Source organism: Drosophila sulfurigaster, chromosome X (assembly GCF_023558435.1).
Source record: "Drosophila sulfurigaster albostrigata strain 15112-1811.04 chromosome X, ASM2355843v2, whole genome shotgun sequence".
Lineage (NCBI taxonomy): Eukaryota > Metazoa > Arthropoda > Insecta > Diptera > Drosophilidae > Drosophila > Drosophila sulfurigaster.
The window spans coordinates 22,123,819-22,147,186 of NC_084885.1; the positions used below are offsets into that span (position 1 = coordinate 22,123,819).

General features: G+C 44.4%; 12 protein-coding genes and 1 long non-coding RNA gene across 16 annotated transcripts; 8 read left to right on the plus strand and 5 right to left on the minus strand.

Moving 5' to 3' along the window:
- Positions 1-57: 57 nt before the first annotated feature.
- On the minus strand, positions 58-1,336 carry LOC133847673 (uncharacterized). 2 transcript variants are annotated; one of them, XM_062282853.1, is made up of 2 exons: positions 1,275-1,336; positions 58-1,218 (listed from the first exon to the last, which is right to left on the minus strand). In XM_062282853.1, the coding sequence occupies exon 2, from the start codon at positions 1,172-1,174 to the stop codon at positions 128-130; it is 1,047 nt and encodes a 348-aa protein (XP_062138837.1). In that variant the 5' UTR covers positions 1,175-1,218; positions 1,275-1,336; the 3' UTR covers positions 58-127. The 2 variants fall into 2 exon arrangements, with proteins under 2 accessions (XP_062138837.1, XP_062138836.1); XM_062282852.1 differs by having other exon boundaries at positions 58-1,234; positions 1,305-1,320.
- Positions 1,337-1,536: 200 nt separating this feature from the next.
- Positions 1,537-3,308, minus strand: LOC133847672 (phenylalanine--tRNA ligase alpha subunit). The gene has a single exon (XM_062282851.1). It carries the CDS (start codon positions 3,172-3,174, stop codon positions 1,681-1,683), a length of 1,494 nt encoding a protein of 497 aa, XP_062138835.1. The 5' UTR covers positions 3,175-3,308; the 3' UTR covers positions 1,537-1,680.
- An 84-nt stretch (positions 3,309-3,392) lies between these two features.
- On the plus strand, positions 3,393-4,401 carry LOC133847674 (zinc finger protein 98-like). The gene has a single exon (XM_062282854.1). The coding sequence runs from the start codon at positions 3,456-3,458 to the stop codon at positions 4,353-4,355; it is 900 nt and encodes a 299-aa protein (XP_062138838.1). The 5' UTR covers positions 3,393-3,455; the 3' UTR covers positions 4,356-4,401.
- A 311-nt stretch (positions 4,402-4,712) lies between these two features.
- LOC133848019 (gastrula zinc finger protein XlCGF26.1) lies at positions 4,713-6,438 on the plus strand. The gene is made up of 2 exons (XM_062283384.1): positions 4,713-5,138; positions 5,179-6,438. The coding sequence occupies exons 1-2, from the start codon at positions 4,836-4,838 to the stop codon at positions 6,220-6,222; spliced, it is 1,347 nt and encodes a 448-aa protein (XP_062139368.1). The 5' UTR covers positions 4,713-4,835; the 3' UTR covers positions 6,223-6,438.
- Positions 6,439-6,599: 161 nt separating this feature from the next.
- Positions 6,600-7,365, plus strand: LOC133848017 (zinc finger protein 771-like). Of its 2 annotated transcripts, none has more exons than XM_062283382.1 (2): positions 6,600-6,708; positions 6,769-7,364. In XM_062283382.1, exons 1-2 carry the CDS (start codon positions 6,655-6,657, stop codon positions 7,216-7,218), a joined length of 504 nt encoding a protein of 167 aa, XP_062139366.1. In that variant the 5' UTR covers positions 6,600-6,654; the 3' UTR covers positions 7,219-7,364. The 2 variants fall into 2 exon arrangements, with proteins under 2 accessions (XP_062139366.1, XP_062139367.1); XM_062283383.1 differs by having other exon boundaries at positions 6,610-6,708; positions 6,772-7,365.
- Positions 7,366-7,427: 62 nt separating this feature from the next.
- LOC133848016 (zinc finger protein 664-like) lies at positions 7,428-9,014 on the plus strand. The gene is made up of 2 exons (XM_062283381.1): positions 7,428-8,054; positions 8,114-9,014. Exons 1-2 carry the CDS (start codon positions 7,557-7,559, stop codon positions 8,855-8,857), a joined length of 1,242 nt encoding a protein of 413 aa, XP_062139365.1. The 5' UTR covers positions 7,428-7,556; the 3' UTR covers positions 8,858-9,014.
- A 271-nt stretch (positions 9,015-9,285) lies between these two features.
- Positions 9,286-11,165, minus strand: LOC133847059 (guanine nucleotide-binding protein subunit beta-5). Its single transcript, XM_062281818.1, has one exon. It carries the CDS (start codon positions 10,985-10,987, stop codon positions 9,917-9,919), a length of 1,071 nt encoding a protein of 356 aa, XP_062137802.1. The 5' UTR covers positions 10,988-11,165; the 3' UTR covers positions 9,286-9,916.
- A 239-nt stretch (positions 11,166-11,404) lies between these two features.
- On the plus strand, positions 11,405-13,548 carry LOC133847056 (zinc finger protein 510). Its single transcript, XM_062281814.1, has one exon. The coding sequence runs from the start codon at positions 11,508-11,510 to the stop codon at positions 13,125-13,127; it is 1,620 nt and encodes a 539-aa protein (XP_062137798.1). The 5' UTR covers positions 11,405-11,507; the 3' UTR covers positions 13,128-13,548.
- Positions 13,549-13,677: 129 nt separating this feature from the next.
- LOC133847057 (TNF receptor-associated factor 6) lies at positions 13,678-15,876 on the minus strand. The gene has a single exon (XM_062281815.1). It carries the CDS (start codon positions 15,753-15,755, stop codon positions 14,286-14,288), a length of 1,470 nt encoding a protein of 489 aa, XP_062137799.1. The 5' UTR covers positions 15,756-15,876; the 3' UTR covers positions 13,678-14,285.
- A 139-nt stretch (positions 15,877-16,015) lies between these two features.
- On the plus strand, positions 16,016-17,777 carry LOC133847062 (group 3 secretory phospholipase A2). The gene is made up of 2 exons (XM_062281820.1): positions 16,016-17,028; positions 17,100-17,777. The coding sequence occupies exon 1, from the start codon at positions 16,280-16,282 to the stop codon at positions 17,000-17,002; it is 723 nt and encodes a 240-aa protein (XP_062137804.1). The 5' UTR covers positions 16,016-16,279; the 3' UTR covers positions 17,003-17,028; positions 17,100-17,777.
- Positions 17,778-18,532: 755 nt separating this feature from the next.
- LOC133847058 (uncharacterized) lies at positions 18,533-19,914 on the plus strand. Of its 2 annotated transcripts, none has more exons than XM_062281817.1 (2): positions 18,533-18,721; positions 18,779-19,914. In XM_062281817.1, exons 1-2 carry the CDS (start codon positions 18,597-18,599, stop codon positions 19,827-19,829), a joined length of 1,176 nt encoding a protein of 391 aa, XP_062137801.1. In that variant the 5' UTR covers positions 18,533-18,596; the 3' UTR covers positions 19,830-19,914. The 2 variants fall into 2 exon arrangements, with proteins under 2 accessions (XP_062137801.1, XP_062137800.1); XM_062281816.1 differs by having other exon boundaries at positions 18,534-18,721; positions 18,776-19,913.
- Positions 19,915-19,965: 51 nt separating this feature from the next.
- LOC133847061 (E3 ubiquitin-protein ligase MARCHF5) lies at positions 19,966-21,401 on the minus strand. The gene has a single exon (XM_062281819.1). It carries the CDS (start codon positions 21,190-21,192, stop codon positions 20,272-20,274), a length of 921 nt encoding a protein of 306 aa, XP_062137803.1. The 5' UTR covers positions 21,193-21,401; the 3' UTR covers positions 19,966-20,271.
- A 463-nt stretch (positions 21,402-21,864) lies between these two features.
- Positions 21,865-23,053, plus strand: LOC133848351 (uncharacterized). Its single transcript, XR_009895255.1, has 3 exons — positions 21,865-22,175; positions 22,246-22,853; positions 22,918-23,053. It is a non-coding gene; the product is annotated as an uncharacterized LOC133848351 (long non-coding RNA).
- Positions 23,054-23,368: the final 315 nt, after the last annotated feature.

Sequence of the window (23,368 nt, forward strand, 5' to 3'; positions counted from 1 at the left end):
GTAACCGCTATCCAAATATCGATAACACTTTGCTAATTGGAAATTTGATTTTATTTGTTGTTTTAAATTTATTAATTAATTTATAATGTCAACCTTTGCACATATATAATTTAAGTTGTAGCACCGACTATGTGCGTGATATACGCCACGATTTTTGTAATGCTTCCTTAATTCGTTCATCTGGCGACGGTGTATCGAATAGAAATCGTTTCAAATTAGAACCGTAATCCTGCCGTTGACACATCTTCAAATGCTGCAATTCCAATTGGGACGCAGCGTATTTCAATTGCGGTTTTCTAGGCTGCGGATAACCCACCGATCTGTCCATAAACTTGCCAATAATACTTGATTTCTCTTCAATTTCTACAATAGGTTGCGATTCGATGTCAGTCTGTGTCTTTAACTGTGTTTTTGACAAGAGTCCAGCATTCAAACGGCTGCGTAAACCATCGCAACCAATGAATGGTATATCAAAATGCTCCGTTACCAGCGTTGCCTTTCGGTTTGACACTTTTGTGGCTGCCTCACGAGGTGGCGCATCCTTTGGCATCGCAATCACAGCGGTTGTCAAATCGATCAGTGGCACTGTTTCCGTGGCAATTTTCAGCTTCTTGACCCCCTGCTCCACTTGCGTCACCTCGGTCAGTGAATTGTTTTGACTGCGCAGCTTGTTCAGCAAAGGAATATTCAGTTGTGGTTCTTGTGGCAATGTTTCCGTGGCAATCTTCAGCTTCTTGACACCCTGCTCCACTTGCGTCACCTCGGTCAGCGAATTGTTTTGACTGCGCAGCTTGTTCAGCAAAGGAATATTCAGTTGTGGCTCCTCCAGCGCCTCACCGCTGGCTGTGCGCAGCTTGGGTATGGTGAAGCCACCTAATGTGGGCAGCTGGCCATCAGCTGAAGACGTCGCCGCCTTTTGTTGCTCGCGTCGTCGCTTGATCTCGTTGAGCAGCAGCTCATTGTGGGCATCGGCTGCACGATGTTGTGCTTCCTGGGCGGCAAGCGCCTCGGCTGTGTTTGGCTGCTGACCCAGATTCAGCTGGGGTATCTTCAGTTGCGGTATGACGAATCGTTGACCAATTGTTGTGCCAAGCATCGTTTGCTGTTGACTGCGTTTGTTATTCTCCTTGTCCAGGTCGGGATCTGTATCTGTGTTTGTATTGGCCATCATCATCGTGAACCGTGGTGTGTTTTATGTATAAAAAATGCGATACGTTTCTAAAAAACAACAAAACTAACGAAATTTGTGTATACAACAAAAACAAAAGTGTAACCTTTGTGTTTCGATAGACTATTTTGTTTACCATTTGTGTTGTTGATTGCAATCAACAGTCAAACACAACACTGCAATAACAATAAACTGGCACATTTCCAACACTGAAACAGACATCGCTTGCACTTCCATCACTGCGAGAGTTATCGCACAACAGTTATCACTTTTAAGTGTTGTGAAGTGTAAAGAGCGCGATTTTTAAAATTCGATGTTTTTAATCAAATTTAATTTCATAAGAGTTTAACGAAACAAAAAACATGCGCTTTTCTAGCACTGCAACACAGTTATCGCATTTATTGTATGTCGCGCGCTAGGCGCCTAATTTCAAATCAGACATTTTAAATAGCATTTCAATTGATTTAAATAGCAAATGCAAAGGTGAAGGAAAAACAAAGAGATGGAGAAAACTAAACATGGTCCAGACGGCAAATGGGTCCTTCCTCCACCATCTTTAAATCGACCTTGGGACCAACCAAGTCACGTATATTGTTAATGCCATATTTGATCATTGTCGGACGCTCCAGAGACAATCCCCAAGCAATCACATTCACATTCTCTGGCAGACCCATGGGCAGCAACATTTCCGGTCTGAAGACGCCCGAATTGCCCACCTCAATCCATTTGGCTAAGCCAGGGTGATAGCAAAAGATCTCCATGCTGGGCTCCGTATACGGATTGTAAGCTGGCTTAAATTCCAGCTGTGTGATACCCAATTTGCGGAAGAATTCGTACAGTGTGCCAATCAGATCGCCCAACGTCAGGCCCACATCCGCGATGACACCCTCCACCTGATGGAACTCGGCCAAATGGGTGGCATCCAACGTCTCGTTACGGAACACCTTATCAATGCTAAAGTATTTCGCTGGCTTGAAGCCGCCCTCCTGATTGGCCAGCTTGAACAGCATGCGCGCACTCACGGCTGTTGTGTGCGTGCGCAACAGATTCTTCTGCGCTTCCGACAGCTTCCAGTCGTAGCCATAGCCCAGCGAACCGTAGCCGCCGGTGGAATGAACGCTCTTCACACGCTGCAAATAGTCCTGTGGAAACTTGAAGCTTTGCGCTGGTCGATTGATGAAGAATGTGTCGTGAGCATCGCGAGCCGGATGCTGTTGGGGTTGATAGAGTGCATCAAAGTTCCAGAACGATGATTCCACATAGTTGTTGGTAGGCATCTCCGAGAAGCCCATTTCCAGAAAGATCTGTCGGAATTCCGTGCGCACCTTGAGCAGTGGATGCAAGTGGCCGCGCGTTGGTGTCGCACCCAATGCATCAAAGTTGTACGACTTGAATTTGAGCTGTTCCCAGAGGCCGCTGCTTAGCATCTCCATGGTCAAATCGGTTTCCAGTTTGGTCAGCGTGGTGGCGAATTCGGGACCTTTGGTCAGCACAAAACTCTTCGTGGTGGTCTCTTGGAGTAGCTTACGCTTTTTGTAGTCGGCCACATCCTTGGCGGGCAGCTGCAACTTACCGCTGGCCACCAATACAAGTTGCTCCTTAACGCTGTCGACGATCTGATCGACTTTGCGACGAATGAGTGGCGGATTCACCGTTTTGTCGAGCAGCAGCCAACCTTGTGACATGGCCTTGCTGAAACCGACCTTGGCATTGGCACCACCAGCAGCCATTAGAGCAGCCTGAGCGATTCCCTCAGCGGGCACCGAGGCATAAACGATTGCTTCATGGCTGCCATGCTGCACCACCGATTGTCCCTCGTCGGTGAGAGCGAGGGTCTTGTGTGTGGCCGTCTCCGCTTTGACGAGTTCACCATGCGCCTGTATGCTCTTGAGGGCGCCGACAACCTTTTGATGGTCCACATTGAATTGCGTGGCAAGATCGAGTGTATCGACTTTGTCCACCTGCTCCAGTTGTTGCAGTATGCGCTCAGTGAGATCGGGATGCATGTCTGGCTGTTAGCAATTCTCGTGCAATGTGTTCTCTTTGACAATAATGTGCACACTTTGTAAATTTTGCAAAATTGTAATGCACAAATTACAAATCGCGTGTTGCTGTTGTCGATACAAAAAAAACTAACACCGGTGCAATCGATACGCTTATCGACTGATATATCGATGCAAATACAAATATATTGAAACACAAACTTATCGCCTCCCGTTTTCACTCAGTGTTGGTAAATCGCGCAAGTGTAGTATTTGTTTATTTTCATGCACAGCAATTAAGGGAAATGCTGAAAGTTGTAAACAATAGTACAAAATGTGCAGAAATCTATTGCAACGCATTAGTTCCGCCGACATATAACATTCTTTGCATATGTGGCAAATATATTGATGAGTATTTCTCATTTTGCGAGCATTTTTACAATGAACATTTGCTCAAACAACAAGATGTGGGAAATCAAGGAGATAAAGAGGAGGACGAAGATCAGACTCTCGAAACTGAAGTGTGTCTTGAGGAACCACTGCTTCAGCTGCCCTCCTCTTCAGACTGTGAAGACGACACGCTTACTGACAACCAGGAGACGAGTTCGAGGCCAGAACGACGCGCGTACAAGGAACGCAACAAACCCAACACGTGCAGCTATTGTGGACGGATATTTCAACGACGTCATCTGCTGGACACACACCTCAACATACACACGGGTAGCAAGCCACATCAATGCCACAAGTGTGGCAAACAGTTTCGAGCCATCACCACATTAACGCGTCACTTGCGAACGCACGAAAAGCGCCAGGAGCATCAACAATGTAAGCATTGCGACAAACAATTCACGCATCGCAGTGCTTTAGTTAGCCACGAGATGCGGCACACTCAGGTGCGTCGCTGGGCATGTAGCATCTGCGACAAAAGCTTCTATACGCGCAATCAAATGGACACTCATCAACGCAAATTGCACGCTAAATTAGCTGAAGAGACTGCTGACAACGCCTCTGGTCACTTGCCTTTTTCTTGTGAGCTTTGTGGGAATAGTTATCGCAGCGCTTCCATGCTGAGCACGCATAAGTTAAAGAAACACTATCGTTTGGCTAAATACGCATGTGAGCAATGTGATAGGAAGTTTGTGGATGCTGAGCGCTTGCAGCAGCATCAACTAATTCATAAAAAGCCTGAAATCGTAATAAAATAACATATTTTTTGTTAACTAATGCAGTTAATATTCACCTTAAAGATTTTTTTAAAAATACCGCAACCACCGACAGTGTTACAGAGTACGAACAGCAAAGCAGCTTCTAAACGCTTTTTAAAAATGGCGCCCATGCAGTCAACTTAATGCAACTGGCTCAGCAGTTGCTTTACTACCGTAAGATGATTGCTGTTTAAAACCCATAAAATATTGTGCAACAGTTGTCTTAAACTTAGAAAACTTTTAAGCATTTAACGACTTGTGCATTTAAATGTCAACGATATTTAAATATGGCACTATTGCAAGTTGTAGTGCTGTGCAGCGTGAAAAAGCTTAAACAGCTGTTGCTGGATGGCCTATCGAACTATCGACTATGGAAATTACAAATTTGTTTGCGTTGATCTCACTCACACACAATACACAACCAACAAATTCAAAACAAACAAATGTGCGGTAGTCGAGTACAAAATAAAAAAAAACAAAATGCTGAAAGCACTCAAACCGGACACATTCGCGGCCAGTGCGAATGCCAGGTGCGGTGAAGTGTATTTCCAGAGCTTGAACAGCTATCGCATCGACTGCGCCTTCTGTGACATGAAGTGCTTTGTGTTTGCCGACTTTCTGCTGCACATACAGAACGAGCACTTTGAACACGAGCTGCTCAAAACGGAGAAACTGCTGTTGCCCACCAAACAGGAGCAGCTGGACGATAACTTGCCAGCACAAGCGCCACAAGTGAATCCCTTTACCTGGTATGAGGTGGCCAACGATGATGAGGGATTGGCTGCCGACGATGATGACGATGACAGTGGCAGTGAGCAAGCAGCTAAAAAAGGAAGACAACGAGGAGGAGGAGGATCCCGTTGATGTGTCCAGCAATGCTATAAGCATCATGAAGTGGGATACTAAAACTAAACGCAATGGTCGCGAATCTTTGCGTCACACACGCGCCTTAAAAGTCGACTACAACGAGGAGTCAGAACTGGAGCAGGAGCTGGATGAGCGGCCCAATAAAGCGCAGCTGGACTGCGCGTATTGTGACAAAAGCTATCAAAGCCATAAGCTGCTCGAGCGTCACATGGAGCGACAACACAAAAGCGAAGGGAACGATGATGATGATGATGCTGGCGATGCTGATGCTGACTACGAGCCACCACCACAGGTGACATCCACAACGTGCCACAAATGCGAACATTGCGATAAAGTCTATCAGGGCAAATACACTTTGCGTCAGCATGTGAAGCGAGATCATGCCATCAACGTGGCGGAAACGTTCATCTGCCTGGAGTGCAATGTCCAATTGCCGCGTCTCCGGTTGCTTGACGAGCATGTGGTCAAGATGCATGGCGGTGCACCGTGTGTGATCTGCGGCCGTCGCTACAAGACACGCCACGAACTGAAACGTCACCAGGTGAAGCACACAAACGAACGGAATGTGGCATGCAATCATCCAGGGTGCGAGAAGCGTTTCCTAACCACACGGCACATGCGCAATCACAGCAAAGTGCACTCGGAGCAGAAGAATTTCGTGTGCGAAAGCTGCGGCTACAGTTGCCGCAACAAGGAAACGTTGCGCGTCCATTTGCGAAGTCACACGGGAGAACGTCCGTTTGGCTGTAAAGTGTGCGATAAGCGTTTCCCCTCGCATTCGGGATTGCGCGAACATATGGCCATGCACTCGACGGAACGGCCGCATGTCTGCAAGGTCTGTGGCGCCACATTCTCGCGACAAAAGGGGCTGTATCATCATAAGTTCTTGCATACGGCAACGAAGCAATTTGTGTGCAAGCTTTGCGGCAATGCGTATGCTCAGGCGGCGGGTCTGGCGGGGCACATGCGCAAGCATCGCGACGTTGAGCTCAATGCTTAATTGTTATCATGTTTAACAGCACGTATCTTCCTTTCAAGTTTAAGCGTTTTGTCACTTTTGCTGCTTATCTGCAATGTAGTTTGTGCATACATACATAAATATATAATGTTTCTAGTGTTTAAGAACTCAGGCAATAGGTTAGACACCAATTAAATTACGTTTTACGTATACATACATTTTGGAAAAAATTAAAACTCTTATCTGATCGATTTTCAACGAGACTTCGTTTTGATTTGAATATGCCGCATATTTACCTGCTATCGTTTGATTAATCGAATTAAAATGAGGTATGTTATCGCTTGACTAATCGATAATCGACATAAATCGATTTAAGTAGGGGGCATTTGTGGGGCAAAGAATCGTTTAATTTTAGCCGTTGCATTGTGACAATAATTAATCGCTCACCAAATGCCAAATTGAGCATTTAATGTAATGCCAATGATTAAATTTAGCATACACACGGTGACAATGGAAAGCGAAGCATTCGTAAGCGCATTGCATGACTAGCATACTAAAATATTCCACAAATTGCACTACAATTTGCAGCAGAAATGTGGCTCAGAGTCCAAGGAGAAACAAGAACCAATCTCGAAGGATGCTGCACTGCGTCATATGTGCGAATATTGTGGCTACAGGACAAGCATACGTGGAAATTTGCGAATACATAGGCGTCGCCATACAGGAGAGAAGCCCTTTTGTTGCACCATTTGTAATGCCAGTTTTGTGGCGCAATATCAATTGACCACACATAAGGAGCGGCATTTGGATGCGAATCAACGGCGTTGTCGATACATGTGTCAGGTGTGCAATGTAGGTTTTCTGAGTGCACGCTCTCTGTATCATCATAGGTCTCTGCATGCGGCAGTTAAGCTATATAAATGCACAATGTGCGACAAGTCCTATGCACAGGCTGCAGGATATGCGCAGCACAAGCGTTGGCATCGTCAGCAAAACGAGCGAGTAACCGCCAAGAGCGAACCGAATGTTTCGAATTAGCGCGCCCACTCACGTTTAACAACACTAGACTGCAATGTCTATCAAACGGCACTTTGCAGTTGTTCGCTTCCTTTCAATTTAGACATATTTATAGCAGCAATACATTTTGAAATGAAAAGCAAAACAGTACATAAGAGCAATAATTAATCAATTAACCTTTATTTTTGCCAATACTTGCCATAGTTCAATCAACACTTATCGTCAGTGCTTGTGTGCTGTCTATCGAACTGGCGTTATCGATAAGTTGTGTTGACATTGGCCTTGCATTGTTTATATTTTGTGTTTTGTATGGCAGCGGGAATTGTGTTGTGGTTGTGTGAATTAAAATTGAACGCACCATGTTAAAGCAGTGTCTAATCAATGTGGACTTTTCGCGGCTCCATGCCAAACAGCAGCTGCTTCCCAAATGTGGCGAAATATTCTATGAGAGCGATAATGAAGACTATTGCAGCTTCCAATTGGTTTGTTGTCTCTGCGAGATGAAGCATTTCGCTTTCGACGATTTCTCGATGCACATACGCAACGTTCATTTCGACCAGCACGGCAAACCACGCACACATTCCATCATTGCCAACCAGGAGACTTCTGCCATCTTAGGAACAGAAGAGCCTTCAGAGGACGAGCAACTGCTGGAGCAGGAAGACGATGAGGAAGATGTTGATTATAAAGATGATATAGTTGAGACTGCATCACGCATTTGTGCATTTAATGAGGTTAAAATTGAGGCGGACCACATCTCGCAGAGCGACAGTGAATTGGACCCAGCTGCCGATCAGGATGGCAGCGATGCGGAAGCCGCAGCTGAAAGCGATCTAGAAGCCCAAACGGTATTCAAGGTGAGTGCGCGATTGCTGTACACCGATTTGCTTCTAACTGATACACAAATTTATTGCAGCGACAACGCCAGCCCAAGGAGTACAAGTGCGAACATTGTGCCGGCAAATACACCACACTCAAGTATTTGAATATCCACCTGAAGATGAGTCATCCGCATCCTAAGGGCTTCAAGTGCGACGACTGTGACGCCACCTTCGATGTGGAGCGTGCCCTGCAGACACATCGTCGCAAGCTCCACACACAATTCAACTGCCATCTCTGCGACAAAGTGTACAAAAGCTCCAGGACACTGATGCGTCATTTGCAGGCACATTCGGGATTGCGTCAGTATAAATGTGAGGTTGCCAACTGTGGCAAATCCTTTAACAGTCAACACAACTTGACGTCGCATCGGCGTGTCCACAACACCGATCGCAACTATGTGTGCGAACTGTGTGGCTATCGATCACGGTATCGCGATGCTTTGATTGTCCATCGACGGACGCATACAGGCGAGAAACCCTTCAAGTGCCAGACTTGTTCCCGTTGCTTTGCCTCCAAATCGCTGCTGAACGAACATCAGGCCATGCACTCCACAGAGCGTCCGTATAAGTGCGACCAATGCGAAGCAGCCTTCTCACGCCCCAAAGCATTGTATCATCACAAGCATCTGCATTTGGGCATTAAGAAGTTCAAGTGCAAGATCTGCGGCAATGCTTATGCCCAGGCAGCGGGACTGTCGGCTCATATGCGTGGACACAAGGCGCAGGCCATGAGTGGCATTGCCGCCGAGGCAGCGGTAACATCGTTGACGCCCTATTAACTAGCAATTAAGGTTGAGAAGCAAAGGCTACCAGGCGACCTCGAATCTGAATACCGCGAATCAAAAATCACTTCATTTTGTGCTTTCCACCGTTGTTATGTATTATGCCCATTGTCATTAGATCTAATCGAAATTGTAATTAAACTTTTTTGTTAAGAAACAACTAACTTTTGGAAATTTTAAATTCATGCTTGCGAAGTAAACGTTTTGAGAATCGCCGAGAAGGGCGTGATCTAAGCTGTTGAATTTGAAAATTTAAAAATAGATCCCTCTCTGTGATTCTCAAAATGTTAAGGCGCAATTTTAAACTTAAATTTGCTAGAAAATTTCCAATTTGTTTCTCGATTATGTTATTAAAATCCCAAGCTAGCATTTTAACTGGGAAAAAATCTTAAAGACTATTTAGACTGATTTAAAGACTGTTTGTTTTTGATTCGTTTCAACATTTATTTCAAACAGGAACTTACAACTAGGCGCATAATAAGTTTACATAGATTTATATAGTACACGAGCTCTGTATTATTATTGTAATATTATTTGGTTTGGGTTGCGTGCATATTTGCCTTTTTTCTAATACTTAAAGTACATCATAGTATCGTTGGCGTAATAAATTGCGTTATTACGCGCAAAACAAAACAACAAAAATATATTTAGTAACAAAATAAAATAGAGAGCAAAGAATGACTGAAAAAACTGTCAACGGCAAGCCGAAGACTTCAAATACCTTGGCAGCAGATTGAAGTCAGGAATTTTGCTCAACTTTTGAATTGCAGCTATCAATTCAAGTAATGAAGAAAGCTGTAAAATTGTGCGAGATTCAATGCAGTTGATTGCTTCAAAAATAAGCTATTAATCACTTTCAAAACCGGACGGACAGACGGACGAAAAGAGTTTCAAATCTCTCTGCCAGGGCACGGAAAACAGCTCAGTAGGTAGGTGGAAATGTTTAACATACATCCTCCAATCCAGTTTCACACATTTACAGTTACAATTCGTATTCATCTTTGGTATCTTGTGGAGAATGCAGGATGCAATATTGCAGGATTTGGGATAGGGAGCTTAAGCCCAGACGCGTATGGTATAATCCCAGCTGCCGGTGGAGAGCGCTGTGCCATCGGGTGAGACTTGCACACACGACACCTTATTTTCATGGCCATACAACAGGCAGACGCGCTCCGACTTCAATGTGTCCCACAAATTAACCGTATAATCGTTATAGCCAGCGAAGAGCAAACGTCCACTAACCGAAAAGTCCACCGAATTGACGCCAAAGATGATGCTCTCCTTGGCAAAGACGGCGACTTCACGATCCGCTCGCATGTCATACAAACGACAGCTGCTGTCATCGGAACCGGTGGCGATGGCATCGCCACATGGATGAAACTTGACGCTATTCACATCCGACTGATGACCCTCAAACGATTGCACCACATGCCCGGAGCGCATGTCCCAGATGAAGGCCATGCGATCACAACTGCCCGACACAAAGGTGTTGCCCGTTTCATTGGGTGCCAAATCAATGGCCATTACATCCCCGGAATGTCCGTGAAAGCTCTGCAACAACTGTCCGGATTCAACGTCCCACAAAGCGCAGGTGGAATCACCACTGCCGGTGAGTATCTGCTGATCCGAGTTCGGATAAATGCAGCAAGACATGTAGCTGGTGTGTGTGCCCACAGTGCGTTTCTTGGCTGCCATTTCCTCATCGGATGTGATGGGATAAACGGTGACTTTGTTGTCGAGACCGCCGCAAGCGACAAAATTCCCCGATGGCGCATAGGCGCAGGCCATAATCCATGTGGTTGGCATGGTCACCGCGTGCTCTTTATTGGTTGTGAACGCATCCCAGATGATCAAACGTCCGTCCTGCGATGATGAGATTATGTGACGTTTATCGGGACTCCAGTCGGTGCACAGAACTTTCGCCTGATGTCCTTTGAGCACTTTGCGTGGCTTAATGTTCACATAGGCGATTTGCTCCAAGCGTTCGGCGACATTTGATAGATTCACATCGTTCAGTTTTTGGCGCTCCTCTTCCAGTTTGCTTTTCAAATTTTCCGCCTCCTTCAGCAAACTGGCCATTTTCTCACTGGCGTTCGCATTGCTCGCTGGCACCGCGCTCTCCGACATTTTCTGCTCACTTCAATTAAGCTGTTTTACACTGGTTGTTGTCGCTTTTGGTCAGGAGTGCCGTAATGTGTGTGTTAAAAGCGGGGGCGAAAAATCAATGAAGTTAGAAAAAAGTGTATACACCGAATACACAACGGGCGGCTGCGGCCAGTGTGTGCAATGCGACATTAAGTGCTTTTCTGCACAACACTGGCTAACAAACAATACTGACCAGCTGAACGACGAGCGATAAGTTCATAACTTTTTATCGGTATTTGAAAAAATTAATAAACAATTAATTAATTAATTTTGTGGTTAATGGTTGTATTCCATTTTTGTATATATGTATATAAGCAAAATCTTGAAGTTGAATTACACAATTTACAAATTATTTGAATAGTTTGCTTAACAGCGATATGTGTTATCGCGTTATCGGGTTATCGCTAGACAGCTGTGAAGTGTTTGGTGCAACGGCGGTTTTGTTTTAGGCGACGCCAAATCTAAATGGACAAAATTCCGGCATTAAACTACCGCCAACAGTATGATTAAACTGGAGCGACCAACAGATATCACCAGCAGCAGCAGCAGCAATTTCAATTTCCGCTGTGGCGACGTGCTGTGCGTGGGTCCCAAACACTACGATGTCTGTTGTGCGCTCTGCGCTCAACGAGTGCCATACGATGTCTTCCCCGAACACTTTCGCCAGCAGCATTTGCCCCAAACCGAAGTCGACGACTGCAAGCTCGATGAAGACCACTTGGATGTGGAGCCAGTGGAAGTCGAAGTAGAAGTGCTAACACTCAAATCCGAGGATGATCCAATTGCATCTAATGCAGGGCAGTTGCAAGTGGATTTGGCGCAAATAGCGCTACTCGACCAACAACATACAGCTGTCGAGGATGACACAATTGCGACTCGACGTCAATTGCGGAGACGTGCCACAACATTGAAGAGCACGACAGAGCTCGAGCCATGGACAATAATCGATGAGGATGATGCGCCGCAACTGCAGCACAATAATGAGGAGGAGGAGGTGGAGTTGGGAGAGCAGCACGAGCAAGACGAGAAGGAAGAAGTGGAACAACAGCAAGAGGATCAGGAGCCAGAGCTGGATGACACACGAGATATGCTCTTCCAGTGTGATCTATGTGAACGCGCCTACAACACGAAGCGCAGTCTGCAAAGTCACAAGCGCAGTAAGCACAATGAACGCAGGCCCAGAAACAAGCACATCATGACTTTGGAGGAGGCGACGCCGGAGCCTACAGCTGCTCCAGTTGCCTGCATCAGCAGCAGCAACAATAGTGCGAGCAGCCGCACAAAATCACGCAAAGGTCCCGCCAAGGTTTACAAATGCGCTGAAAGCGGTTGCAATCAAACGTTTCGCACCGAACGCGATTTGCGCGGTCATCGCTGGAAGCACACGGGCATCTTTTGCGACATCTGCGGCAAACCCTTCACGCAATCGGGCAATATGATGCGTCATCGCCAACGGCACAGCGGGATTAAGCCATACAAATGCCAAGAGCCGAAATGTGAGGCCACATTCTACACACAAAAGGAGCTGACGTCGCATAATATTTGTCACACCGGCCGCATGCCTTGCATCTGCGAGATATGCGGGCGACCGTGTCGCGATCGTGGCGTCCTCACCGCCCACATGCGTCGCCACACCGGCGAGAGGCCAGCGAAGTGTGAGGTGTGCGACAAGTCGTTCTACAGTTACCACGATCTCAATGTTCATGCCGTTTCGCATACGAATCTGCGACCATTTGTTTGCGATGTATGCGGCTCAACGTTTCAACGAAAGAAGGCGTTGCGTGTGCACAAGTTGCTGCACTCAGAGCAGCGCAAATATTCCTGCAAGCTGTGCAACAAATCGTTTGCTCAATCTGGTGGCCTCAACGCACACATGCGCACCCATGAAACGGCCAAGGCGCGTGTTAAAGGCAAGAGTGCAGCGCTTGTAACACCGATTGAAGTGGTGGAGGAGTTGGTGGAGGAGGAGGACGACATCGTGGAGGAGGTGCTACAGCAGGAGGAGGAGGAGGGAGAGAATGATGAGGAGGTGCTGCAGGAAGCCGTCACCATCGAGCTCATCCAGCAGGAGCATGTGGAAGTCGTCACAGTCTCGGCTGCAGGCAGCTGGCATGTCGCCTGAGCTTCCATTAGAAAATAAGCCAAATCATAAATCAGATTAATCCTAGTGCTAATTTAAAGTTCAAGACAATTAGGATTAAATGTGATAAGCACCTTTAGACCTAAACTCTAATAATTCTAAGATATTTTAGATCCATTTAATGCTAAGGTCTTAACTTCATTTGAATGCTCAAGTTGTGTATATACTTTTGTAAGCTTAAGCAGCTTTCAAATTAATTTACTATTTAACTAGATTCATATGCATCTTATTCGTCTAAAGTATATGTAAGTTCATTTATTTGATAGAAAATGTAAATATGTATTAAGCTCAAAGGCTTCCAATTGTATTGAAATTCATCTGCCAAGAAAGAATTTTTTTTTAATATTCTGTAATGTGAATATACTTTTCTGTGTTGTCAAATAAATTCGTCGTTCTTGAAAAGTCAATCTACTAAATGCCCTTTTTTCTATACCAAATCCATGAAACAATAAGCTTTGCAAATAACTGAAACAGAGCTTTCATGTGCTTGACAAGCTCTTGTTTTTAGTATGGAATCGAAAGAAGAATCAGATGTCGGTACAAAAGTGTCCTTTATTCAATTTTTGTGCGGCGCTCGCTATGCTACAAATACGTATGTATAATTATTTCTATATATGTATATATATGATACTGCTTCACAGTTACAAAAATAAAAACAAAAAATAAGCTTAAAACAATAAAGAAAACAAAAAATAAAATACAACAAAATGGAAGTTTTTGCGTGTGCGTGAGTTGGAATGTTAAGTACATTATGAGACTAGGACACAGGATATACGACAGAATGATAGTAGATTAATATAATATAATAGTATTCTAGACATAAATTGAGTATAGCCAATTTGTAATGGAATTGAGGAGAGTGAAGCGCTTGTAAATATATTCCAAAAATTGCCTGATTCGAATTGTAATCGTTGTAATAGATCGCTGTATATATCATGTGTGTATATCTGTATACTATATAAAAATTGCTTGGCTGTGATGTGGTTTAGTGACTAAATACGTTCTTTTCCTCATTCTCTCTCTCTCTCTCTCTCTATCTTTTGAATTTCTTCTAATTCTAGATGTACTACAAAATATACAAATACAATATATATGCGCCTACTACTACTACAACTATTAATATTATTACTGTTGTTGCGGTTAGACAATGTTGATCTCGATCTTGATGAGCAATCGATCGTCGGCACAGAAGCCCAAGTGCATGATGTTCGATATGTTGGCATACTCCAAGAACCCAAATCCTCGAGTGCTAATCGCTTCGTGTGGCTGATGGAATGCGCGTATCTTCGGCTTGGTCATGATCGTGTCGTGTTGCGATAGATTCGCATCCGCCGGATGCACCATGCACAGCTTAATCCGTCCCTTGAATGGCCAATCCAAATGGAAATCATTCTCCGATTGCATCAGATGCACATGCAAACTCAACACCTGCGGCTTACTCGGCTGTATGTTGAGCCGGGCACAAAACTTGTAGCCATATGGCGACGTATAGCATTCGTGTGAATACACCTGATTGTTGGCATTGGCACGCAATCGTTCGACAAGAGCACTCAGCTGCTCCAGTTGCCACACAATGGTGCCATTGCTGTAGCGTGCATCCACTTGGGATTGCTGATGTCGCAGCTGCTTCTGCAGATTCTCGATGCGTGTCTCCTGCTCCCGTGTGCGCTGCTCCAGCACCACAATGCGCTGATACATTGTCTGCACAATCTGCTCGTCCACACCGTTGTTCGCATATTGCGGCGGCGGCGGCAATTGTCCGGCAGCAGCAGCCGCAGCCGCATCATGCTTGTGTCCATTCTCCAGGCTGGACGATGGTTTGTGCGGCTGCCAGCTGGCAATCGCAGTTTGCTGGAATGCCTGCAACATGAGTTGCATGTGCAATGGCATATCGGTCTTCAGATGCTCCTCCAGCTGATTTGTCTCCGGTCGTCCCACAAAGTCACACTTGATGCTAGCAAACGGGCATTTCTCCTCCAGTGGCTGCTGCTGCTGCTGGCGTCGATATGGACAGCTGGGCAAGTGGCGATGCAGCTCAATGGGTGAGGCGATGACCGCACAGCCGTGCGGGGAATTGGGGCATTTGTGCTTCAGTTGTTCGATCTCACGACGCGTATAATTGTCGGGGAAGATGTCCTGGTCCGTGGAGAGTTGTTTGTTGTCCAGTGGACAACATTGATTGTGATTCTCCAGCCAATCGCTGAGGCAGCTCTTGCAGAAGCGATGGCCGCACGATGTCAGCACCGGCTCATTGAGCCAATCGATGCAAATGGCGCACTCGTAACGTGAGTCCGGATAATCGGTGTCGCCTTCATGTTCACCTGATGTGTCAGAGGCAGCATAATTTTGATTCAATGCCAGCGTGCGCGGTGGTGTTATTCCATGGGCGCCACTGGTTGTTGTTGTGGGCGTGGTCGTTGTATTGTTGCTGCCAGCGATGCGGATGCCATTGCTATTGTTGCTATTATTGCTATTGTGCTGTTGCTGTTGTTGTTGCTGGTGCTGCTGCTGTTGCTGGTGATGATGATGGTGATGATGATGCTGCTGCTCGGCGTGTTGTTGCTGCTGTTGCAGCTTCAAGTGCTTCTGTTCTTGTGTTGTGCGCTGCATGGCAGCAAAATAAACAACAAGTATTCGCCTAAAATTTGCAACAAAAAAAAACCTTTTGTGTGAGATGAATCCACAAAAATATTGATGCTGTGTGTGCGGTGAGTGTGTGTGCAGTGTTGCAAAACTCTACCTGAACAGCTGATGAGTAATGCACGGTTGTCAGCATACGGCGACAGATGGCGCTGTACGCACTGAAAAACATCTGATTCGTGAGCTGTTCAACACTTTTAGCTCAGACCAAGATAAGCCAAAATGCACCTGCACACACATTCATCCATACGCATGTTTATTTGCGCTTGGTGCGCGAATCGTAATCGGTAGTCGAACGGCAACGGGCAACGTGTGTGAGTGTTTGACCGTATATAAAAGCGCCAGCGGCTCGCGGTCTGTACGACACTTGTGTGGTGGCAATCGTGACGAACGCGAAACCTTACAAATAGCAAACGAATTTCCACGAAGCTGAATGAAAAACGGCACATATCGTCGATTAGAGGAAAAAGCGTTACATACATACACATATATTAATGGCTTTCTTAAGCGGCGGCGGACTCAACTGCAATTGCATTTATGTGTTGTGCCTAATTATTTTCGCCTGGCAGCTATGCGTTGCTAAACAATTGCCATTGCCCGCCAATGTCGCAGCTGCCGCAGCCACAAACGGTGCAACAACAAATGTTGGCCGTAGCAGCAGCAGCAACAACAACAATAATAACAACAATGGCGGGGGCAGCGGAGGTGTAGTACATCAACCACGTCATGAATCGTATGTTGCTGATGACATTGATGACGAAAGCGATGCAGCCGCGGCAGCGCCACCTGCAGCGCGACGACGACGTCAGGTATCCGATTGGTTCATTGCGCCAAATACGCGCTGGTGCGGTAAGGGCAATTTGGCCAATGGTACCTACAATCAATTGGGCGGCGCATCGATGGCCGATAAATGCTGTCGCACACACGATCACTGCCAAAAATTCATACCTGCGCTCTCCACTCGATACGAACTCTTCAATTATCGACCCTACACACTGTCGCATTGCAAGTGTGATCGACGTTTTCGCACCTGTTTGAAAATGGCGCACGACGAGGATGCCAATACGATTGGCAAATTGTTCTTCAACATGGTGCAGACGCAATGTTTCGTACTCAAAACGGAGTATGTGTGCACGCAGCGCGGCAGCGATCCTGATGATTGTATCAAGGGTTTTGAGCGTAAGAAAGCCTACCTCAAGGACAATCTCAAGTTTTAAATACACACACACAACGTGTTGAGCAGGTAATGCCAGCAGTATATATAATATACTAGTTATATACTTTTACTGACATTGTTGGTTGGTATTTTTGCAGCACCGCATATTATGAATTATCACCAGGCAACTGTTTTCAAAAGAAATATACTATATTGTAGCAAGAAAATGGATTTCCTTTGCCTTAAGTTTGAAACTTAATCTCGTACTTAATAATAGTACTTAACAAAGAACACATACACTCAGAAAACACACGGACACACTCGAATATGTATTAAGTCGTTGTGTACTTATATATTCCTAAACAAATACTTAAAAGTGCTATTATAATGCATATTGCAGTTTAGTTCGTAGTTTTAGTCATATTGTAGTAGTTTTAAACACAATATTTACTGCCTGTAAAACAAAGTTTTAAATAGTTTTTAGCTAATCGTTAGTTTGAACAAGAAAACAAAAAATGAAAAATTTCAAAATAACGAACAAATTGTAACCAAATTTACCCCCCTAGTTAGGCTACAAGGAAGATTTGGATTTCGTACCCGGAACCAGAATCAAGACCAGAAGCCGGAATTGTGACACGCTTCAAGGTCGTTTTTATTTATGAATTAAGAGTATTGTTAAGGCAATTGCCTTGATCGAAATTATATGCTTTATAGCAATAAATACATACACACATACATACAATATATATGTACAAAATATGTAGTCTATTAATTGTGTAGCGTATCAATTGAAAATTTTCAAAAGGAATCTATTAAACGAAAGTGATTATATTAAATGTTGCTGTCTCTCATTAATTAAAAGTAAAACTTTGGCATTTTGTACTTTGCCCCTCCCTCCTTTGCTGTCTCTCTCGCTCAATCGAACATCGTTATCAGGAATCGTTCATGTTCTCGGAACACACACATGCACATGCATATTCATACATATGAATGTGTGTGTATGTAGGTGTACTTATTCGGACAATGTTTAATTAATTGACGTGTGGCTTGTCTCAGTTTTCCGTCACATTGACGCAGCTATTTGCTGATGACCCTTTGGCTTTGCCATCAAACCAAGACGCATTTTTCCAATTTATTGTTGCTAACAATAACATGGGTATTTTATAATATTTTGTATTTACTTTAATCGTTGTTTATTGCTTTCAAAGTTGTGTAAAAAAAAGGTGCGTCATAATTATGATGGAACTTTCCAGGCACGCCTGCAAAAAATGGCAATAACATCCTCCTGCGTCACAGGGCTGATCGATGCCTATCGATTGTCGATCAACAACACTTGCGATTAGTCCTGGCAGATTGAAACGCGCGCAATTTGCATGTTCAAATGTAAAACGAGGGCGTGTCTGTGGTTTGCTCTACTTTCCAGATACTTCCTGATATGACTATGTGTAAAGCAATACTACATATACTTCCACTGATAACCTGAGCTTATTGTAATGCGATAGACTTGTGACGTTAGTTTTGTGTTATTGCTGCTTGCCTATTAATAGTCGAGTCTAAAGGGCGAGAAAGCACTATCAAAACCTGGAACTGTCTGTCATCATACTTGTTTTTGTTTTTATAGCACATTTTCAACAATAAATTTTCGTTTGTATTTTATGTGTTTCTTTTTTTTACGTGAAATTATGGAACATTCTGCAGATGTGGTCGCAAAAAGAGAGATACCAAGGCTATTCTTGGACAGTGCTGGCGACATTGAAGATGTCTCGCAAGAGGATTCAGAGTAGAGCCCTAAATACATTAATCCTAGTATTATATATCACATATTCATCCACAGCAGCGTAACACCAAGTAATCTCACATTGCGACCCGATAAAAGTCGAATGCATTTAGGCATTGACACCTATCAGCATATCGCTCAGTTGTGCAACATGCTCGACTCCCAGAGTTGTGTCTGCGATGCGAAACTTTTGATATTTGCAGCGGCTGCCAATAGCGAAGGATATCGCAGCACTTTGGTGCCCATTCCGCCGCTCTTCATGGGCGAATCCTTCTACGAAATTGAGCGATTGCGTTGCATTGTTGCCATGTGGCCCACTTGCCGTCAAATGCTCAAGGATTTGCAGAGCTCGACATCGAGAAGCACACACATAAGCGCTGGTCACATACATCTGTTGCATTGGGTGCTCATCTCACAGTCGAATCCCATTTTGAGACGCTACAAGGTCCGTCGCTTTGCTGGCTTGTGCAAGGATCTGCGCTTGCAGCATTCCTCGTCGATTCGTCCTCGAGAGGTGTTGAGTGTTACCTACAAGGATAAACAGCACACAGCCAGCAACTGTCGACGCCGTTACGTGTGTCTTGGTTGCCCATTGCAGCTGCTCTATCGCCTGCTAATCATGGGACGCATGGACAACAATTGGGCGGGTCCATTGCGTCTCTATGATCGCGTGGATGCCGCGTTGGCTCAGTGCACGGTCACGTCGTTGCCATTGCCAGAGAATTGCTGGTCATGTTCGCGCTTTGGACGTGCACCACGTTGTGTGTTGATCTGTGAGCTGCTCTTGGATAGGTTGTCTTCGCGACAGCAGCTGTTGAATCAGCACAATGAGCTGATCATCGAGGATACGTCGTGCTTGCTTGTACAGTATATGCTAATCTTTACGGAGCACAATGAACCGCTGCTCGACTTGCAAACTACATCCAGTCGCCAATTGAACTCTCCAACTGGACAGCCGCCCTTAGGCGCCAGTTTCAAGAGCCAGTTTAAGCCACATTGCAGTGCGCAAAGATTTCGCGGGGGCTGCGGCAGCCGCTGGGTATTTCGTCTTTTTGCTTGGCTCCTGGCGCGCATGGGACATTTGCTAGAGCGACAGCAGCGATCATTTTAATGAAAAATATTACATATTAGTGCAATCTTTTGAAATGACAATTTGAATAAAACAGTTTCGATACAAACACGTGCAAAAAGTGTTTATCGCTGATGCAGTTGTTATCGATAACCGATCAAGTCGCGCAACAAGTGTGACCATTTCACATGTGTGGAAAATTTATTAGTTATTTGAATGGCAATTTTATTTGTGTACTTTCCAAATAACTATAACAAATGCAATGCGTCCCTCATAATCAAAATTGAAATTGAGTGAGATGATTTTTTGAATAAAATGATTTCGATAGCCATGCAGTTACAGTTACATTTAACAGTTACAGCTGTTATCGATAAGAGATCAAATCCCGCAACTAGTGTGACCATTTTTGAATTTGTGGGCTGCAGTTACTTGGCAAGCTTATATATGAAGTGAAATGTTTATTTGTGTACTTTGGAATCTAAAATTATATGGATCTGCCGGTGAGCTCTACATTCTCAGCCGTGTAGTTCAACACGCTGCGATAGCGCCGCCGATAATATTTACATTGCCGCATATAAACCCAAATCAAACCCTTCACAACCTCAAACGTAATGGCGCCCAGCAGTATGCTCAGCATTCTGCTGTTTAAATTGCTGTAAAGCGTCTGTCCAATGAGCACCGAAAATGTGGGCAAGCTGAGTATGGTGCAAAAGCGGCAGGTAGCACGTTCAACATTTTCAGTGTTCAGTGTGCCGCCTTGCATCACATCGCCGTCGTCAATGGGTTCCATGCCATCGAAATACTCATCGTCCAGCGGAGCACCCGGCAATGGTTCACCATGCTCATCCAAATGCTCCCGTGCCATTGGCTGACGCTGTCGCCGTCGCAGCCAACGCACCAGCCAACTGTCCCATTCGAGGCGACGCAGAAGCAACAATCCCGCCGGCACCGATGGCAACACAATCATCAGTAGTGTCGGATCATCCTTCATCAGCTGCAAACTGCGCTCATAGCCAGCAATCTGATGCATTGTCAGCGCACCATACGACAATGTGGCAATGTAGAAAACCGTGGCCAGCATGCCCATCAAGACGCTTGGACACAGCAAACCGTAAGTCTTCTCAACACGTTCAAGTATTGCATCGAATCGGCAAATCGGTGGCATCACAATAATGTATTCAGTGTGGCATTGCGGGCAACTAACGGACACATCGGGATTGAGCTGTTGCTTCTCGTCAATCCAGCGGCTGAGACATGCCTCGTGCACCCATTTGTTGGTGCCCCGACAGAGGCAGGGCTGCAGCCAAGTGCTGGGCACTCGCATCTCCTCGTCCGTATTCAAGCATATCCAGCACATGCGCTCCTCAATGCCATGGTCCGATTGATGCCAGCGGGATCGCAGCATGTTGCACACAAGACAGTGAGTGTAAAAGATAAAGAGAGTGAGCGGTGGCAGTGATGAAATCCTTCTGTGTAGCAACAATTTTCAAAGACAACCTTTTGGAGCTGCAATCCCGAATTTTGCCCAAAAGTTTTGTTCGATTTTTTTGGATATTAATTTTGTCAGTTTTTTAAATTTTACAAGTTTTAGAAGCTACATTTAAAATGTAGGCATATTTTCTATACGTCAAATACCCTCAACTTCAAATGAGTTGGGGGATATATCATTCAGTACAAAAGAGAAGCTATAGCATTGTGTTCTTGGTGAAGTCAAGAGGCCGTAAAGTTTAGTTTACATCCTTCCCACTTAATGCGCTTAACAACCGTTCATTTAGCGGCCACTTAAAAAGTAGTAAGTTAGGTTAGGTAACAGAGGTAGGCGAAAGGGAAACTAAGAGCATACACCTTTGAAGGTGTCAACATACTCGTAGATAAAAAGAAAACAAGTGTGATATATCCGCTACCCATTTTGAATAAAAGGAAAAAAAAAACAGTACGGTATTAATTTTAAAATATACCAAAGTATTATACCGCAAAAATATTGAAAATATACCAAATACTATATTTGGTATATTCATATATTATTGTATTCAAAATATACCATTAATTCGTTATATATGTTATCTTTATATAACTTTTACTATTTTCAGTCATCGCCCAAGGTGCAGTTGCACTCGTTTTGCAAAGAATTAAAGTGCAGCCTAGATTTGCGACCTGATAGAGACAGCGAGAGATAATCAAGGAGCGAGAGCAAAAGAGAGAGAGAGAAGCACTTGTGTTCTGATTTTATTGGTTTACTTTCTGCGCAGCGAAATGTAGCACAAGGCAACAGGTTTTTTTTTTGTTGCAAGCCACAAACTACAAAATAGGCGAAGGCCAATTTCGTAGCGAGTGCAACTGAAATGTAAATGGAAGTGGAGATGCAACTTGGGCGAACTTGGCCCAAAGGTGAGTTGCTTAAGCAGTTGATAGTAAAAGCAAGAGCGTGACTTACCCCAATAATATGATTTATTTCCAGCAATAATTAGATAAGCACACATACACACACACACATACAAGACTCAGATTCAACACAACACAAAACGGTCAATCAAGGAACAAAAAAAGAATGAACTTTGATAAATCTGGATGGATGATATTAATAATGATTTAAGCCAAGTTTGCGTTGGAGACACCGACACCGACACCGCGATAGCGACAATGACAACGAAAACAACGACGGCGCTGGGCACTGGACTTGTCAGCTCGAGAGCAGAAGAACATTTGGCCGTCCCGAAAGCCAGAACAGGCAACAACAGGCTGCCAGCCAGCCAACAGTTGGTAACGACGACGACGTCGTCCACGATGCCAGGCTAGACTAGACCACTGCCAACTGCTATCTGCCAGCTGCCTTTCCATTCCACTTTTTCCACTTTGGCAACTTGCTAAAAGTCAACGGTAAAATAACGAAGCTCGTATCAATTGGGCCAAACTGGCCGCAACAATAATTCTTGTCTCATGCTCTTGAACCTGGTCACTTGTTGTGGCCAGTTGGCCGAAAACGCTGAAGATGCCGCCGCTTGGGGGCAAGCTGAGAGAGAAAGGGAATTGATCAATGCCAGTGAAAACTACAGCGAATTTCGTCAGGTAAGCTAATTGAACGCTTTTCAACAATTATCAACTTTCTTAGCTGAATTTAAAGTGTTTCAAGCTATAGATATTAATGAAGAATGGGCGGACTTGAAGCGAAACTCTTGACAGAGAATTTACAAGTTGAGTGGAACTAATAGGGAATTGGAAATTAGGGAATTTCTTATAACATACGAACAATTTTATATATAACAATTTTTATATTATGATTGAAACTCAACTGCGAAAATAAGAAATTCTTTTGGAATTTAAGCTAGAAATGTTGAAAAATCATTTAATAAAGAATTGGCGAACTAAAAGAGAATTTACAAGTTGAGCGGAACAATTTAAGAATTGATTTCATAATTTTCTCCTAAAGAGAAATAGCATTAATTAATATTATGAAAATTGAAATTTAAAATCAATAGGGAATGAATGTGATTTTATTGTTTTTTTTTAAATCAATTTTTTCTGTTTTACCATTTCCGTGCTATATTTAGGGTTATAAAGGTTGGCATGATTCTAAGTAGACG

Excerpts from the sequence above, each read along its gene's own strand:
- LOC133847673 (XM_062282853.1), bottom strand. The coding sequence starts at position 1,174 with ATGATGATGGCCAATACAAACACAGATACAGATCCCGACCTGGACAAG.
- LOC133847672 (XM_062282851.1), bottom strand. The coding sequence starts at position 3,174 with ATGCATCCCGATCTCACTGAGCGCATACTGCAACAACTGGAGCAGGTG.
- LOC133847674 (XM_062282854.1), top strand. The coding sequence starts at position 3,456 with ATGCTGAAAGTTGTAAACAATAGTACAAAATGTGCAGAAATCTATTGC.
- LOC133848019 (XM_062283384.1), top strand. The coding sequence starts at position 4,836 with ATGCTGAAAGCACTCAAACCGGACACATTCGCGGCCAGTGCGAATGCC. Across the intron at positions 5,139-5,178 it reads ACGATGATGAGGGATTGGCT|CTAAAAAAGGAAGACAACGA; the intron begins GCCGACGATGAT and ends GTGAGCAAGCAG.
- LOC133848017 (XM_062283382.1), top strand. The coding sequence starts at position 6,655 with ATGCCAATGATTAAATTTAGCATACACACGGTGACAATGGAAAGCGAA. Across the intron at positions 6,709-6,768 it reads CAATGGAAAGCGAAGCATTC|CAGAAATGTGGCTCAGAGTC; the intron begins GTAAGCGCATTG and ends TACAATTTGCAG.
- LOC133848016 (XM_062283381.1), top strand. The coding sequence starts at position 7,557 with ATGTTAAAGCAGTGTCTAATCAATGTGGACTTTTCGCGGCTCCATGCC. Across the intron at positions 8,055-8,113 it reads AAGCCCAAACGGTATTCAAG|CGACAACGCCAGCCCAAGGA; the intron begins GTGAGTGCGCGA and ends AATTTATTGCAG.
- LOC133847059 (XM_062281818.1), bottom strand. The coding sequence starts at position 10,987 with ATGTCGGAGAGCGCGGTGCCAGCGAGCAATGCGAACGCCAGTGAGAAA.
- LOC133847056 (XM_062281814.1), top strand. The coding sequence starts at position 11,508 with ATGATTAAACTGGAGCGACCAACAGATATCACCAGCAGCAGCAGCAGC.
- LOC133847057 (XM_062281815.1), bottom strand. The coding sequence starts at position 15,755 with ATGCAGCGCACAACACAAGAACAGAAGCACTTGAAGCTGCAACAGCAG.
- LOC133847062 (XM_062281820.1), top strand. The coding sequence starts at position 16,280 with ATGGCTTTCTTAAGCGGCGGCGGACTCAACTGCAATTGCATTTATGTG.
- LOC133847058 (XM_062281816.1), top strand. The coding sequence starts at position 18,597 with ATGTGTTTCTTTTTTTTACGTGAAATTATGGAACATTCTGCAGATGTG. Across the intron at positions 18,722-18,775 it reads GTCTCGCAAGAGGATTCAGA|CAGCGTAACACCAAGTAATC; the intron begins GTAGAGCCCTAA and ends ATTCATCCACAG.
- LOC133847061 (XM_062281819.1), bottom strand. The coding sequence starts at position 21,192 with ATGCTGCGATCCCGCTGGCATCAATCGGACCATGGCATTGAGGAGCGC.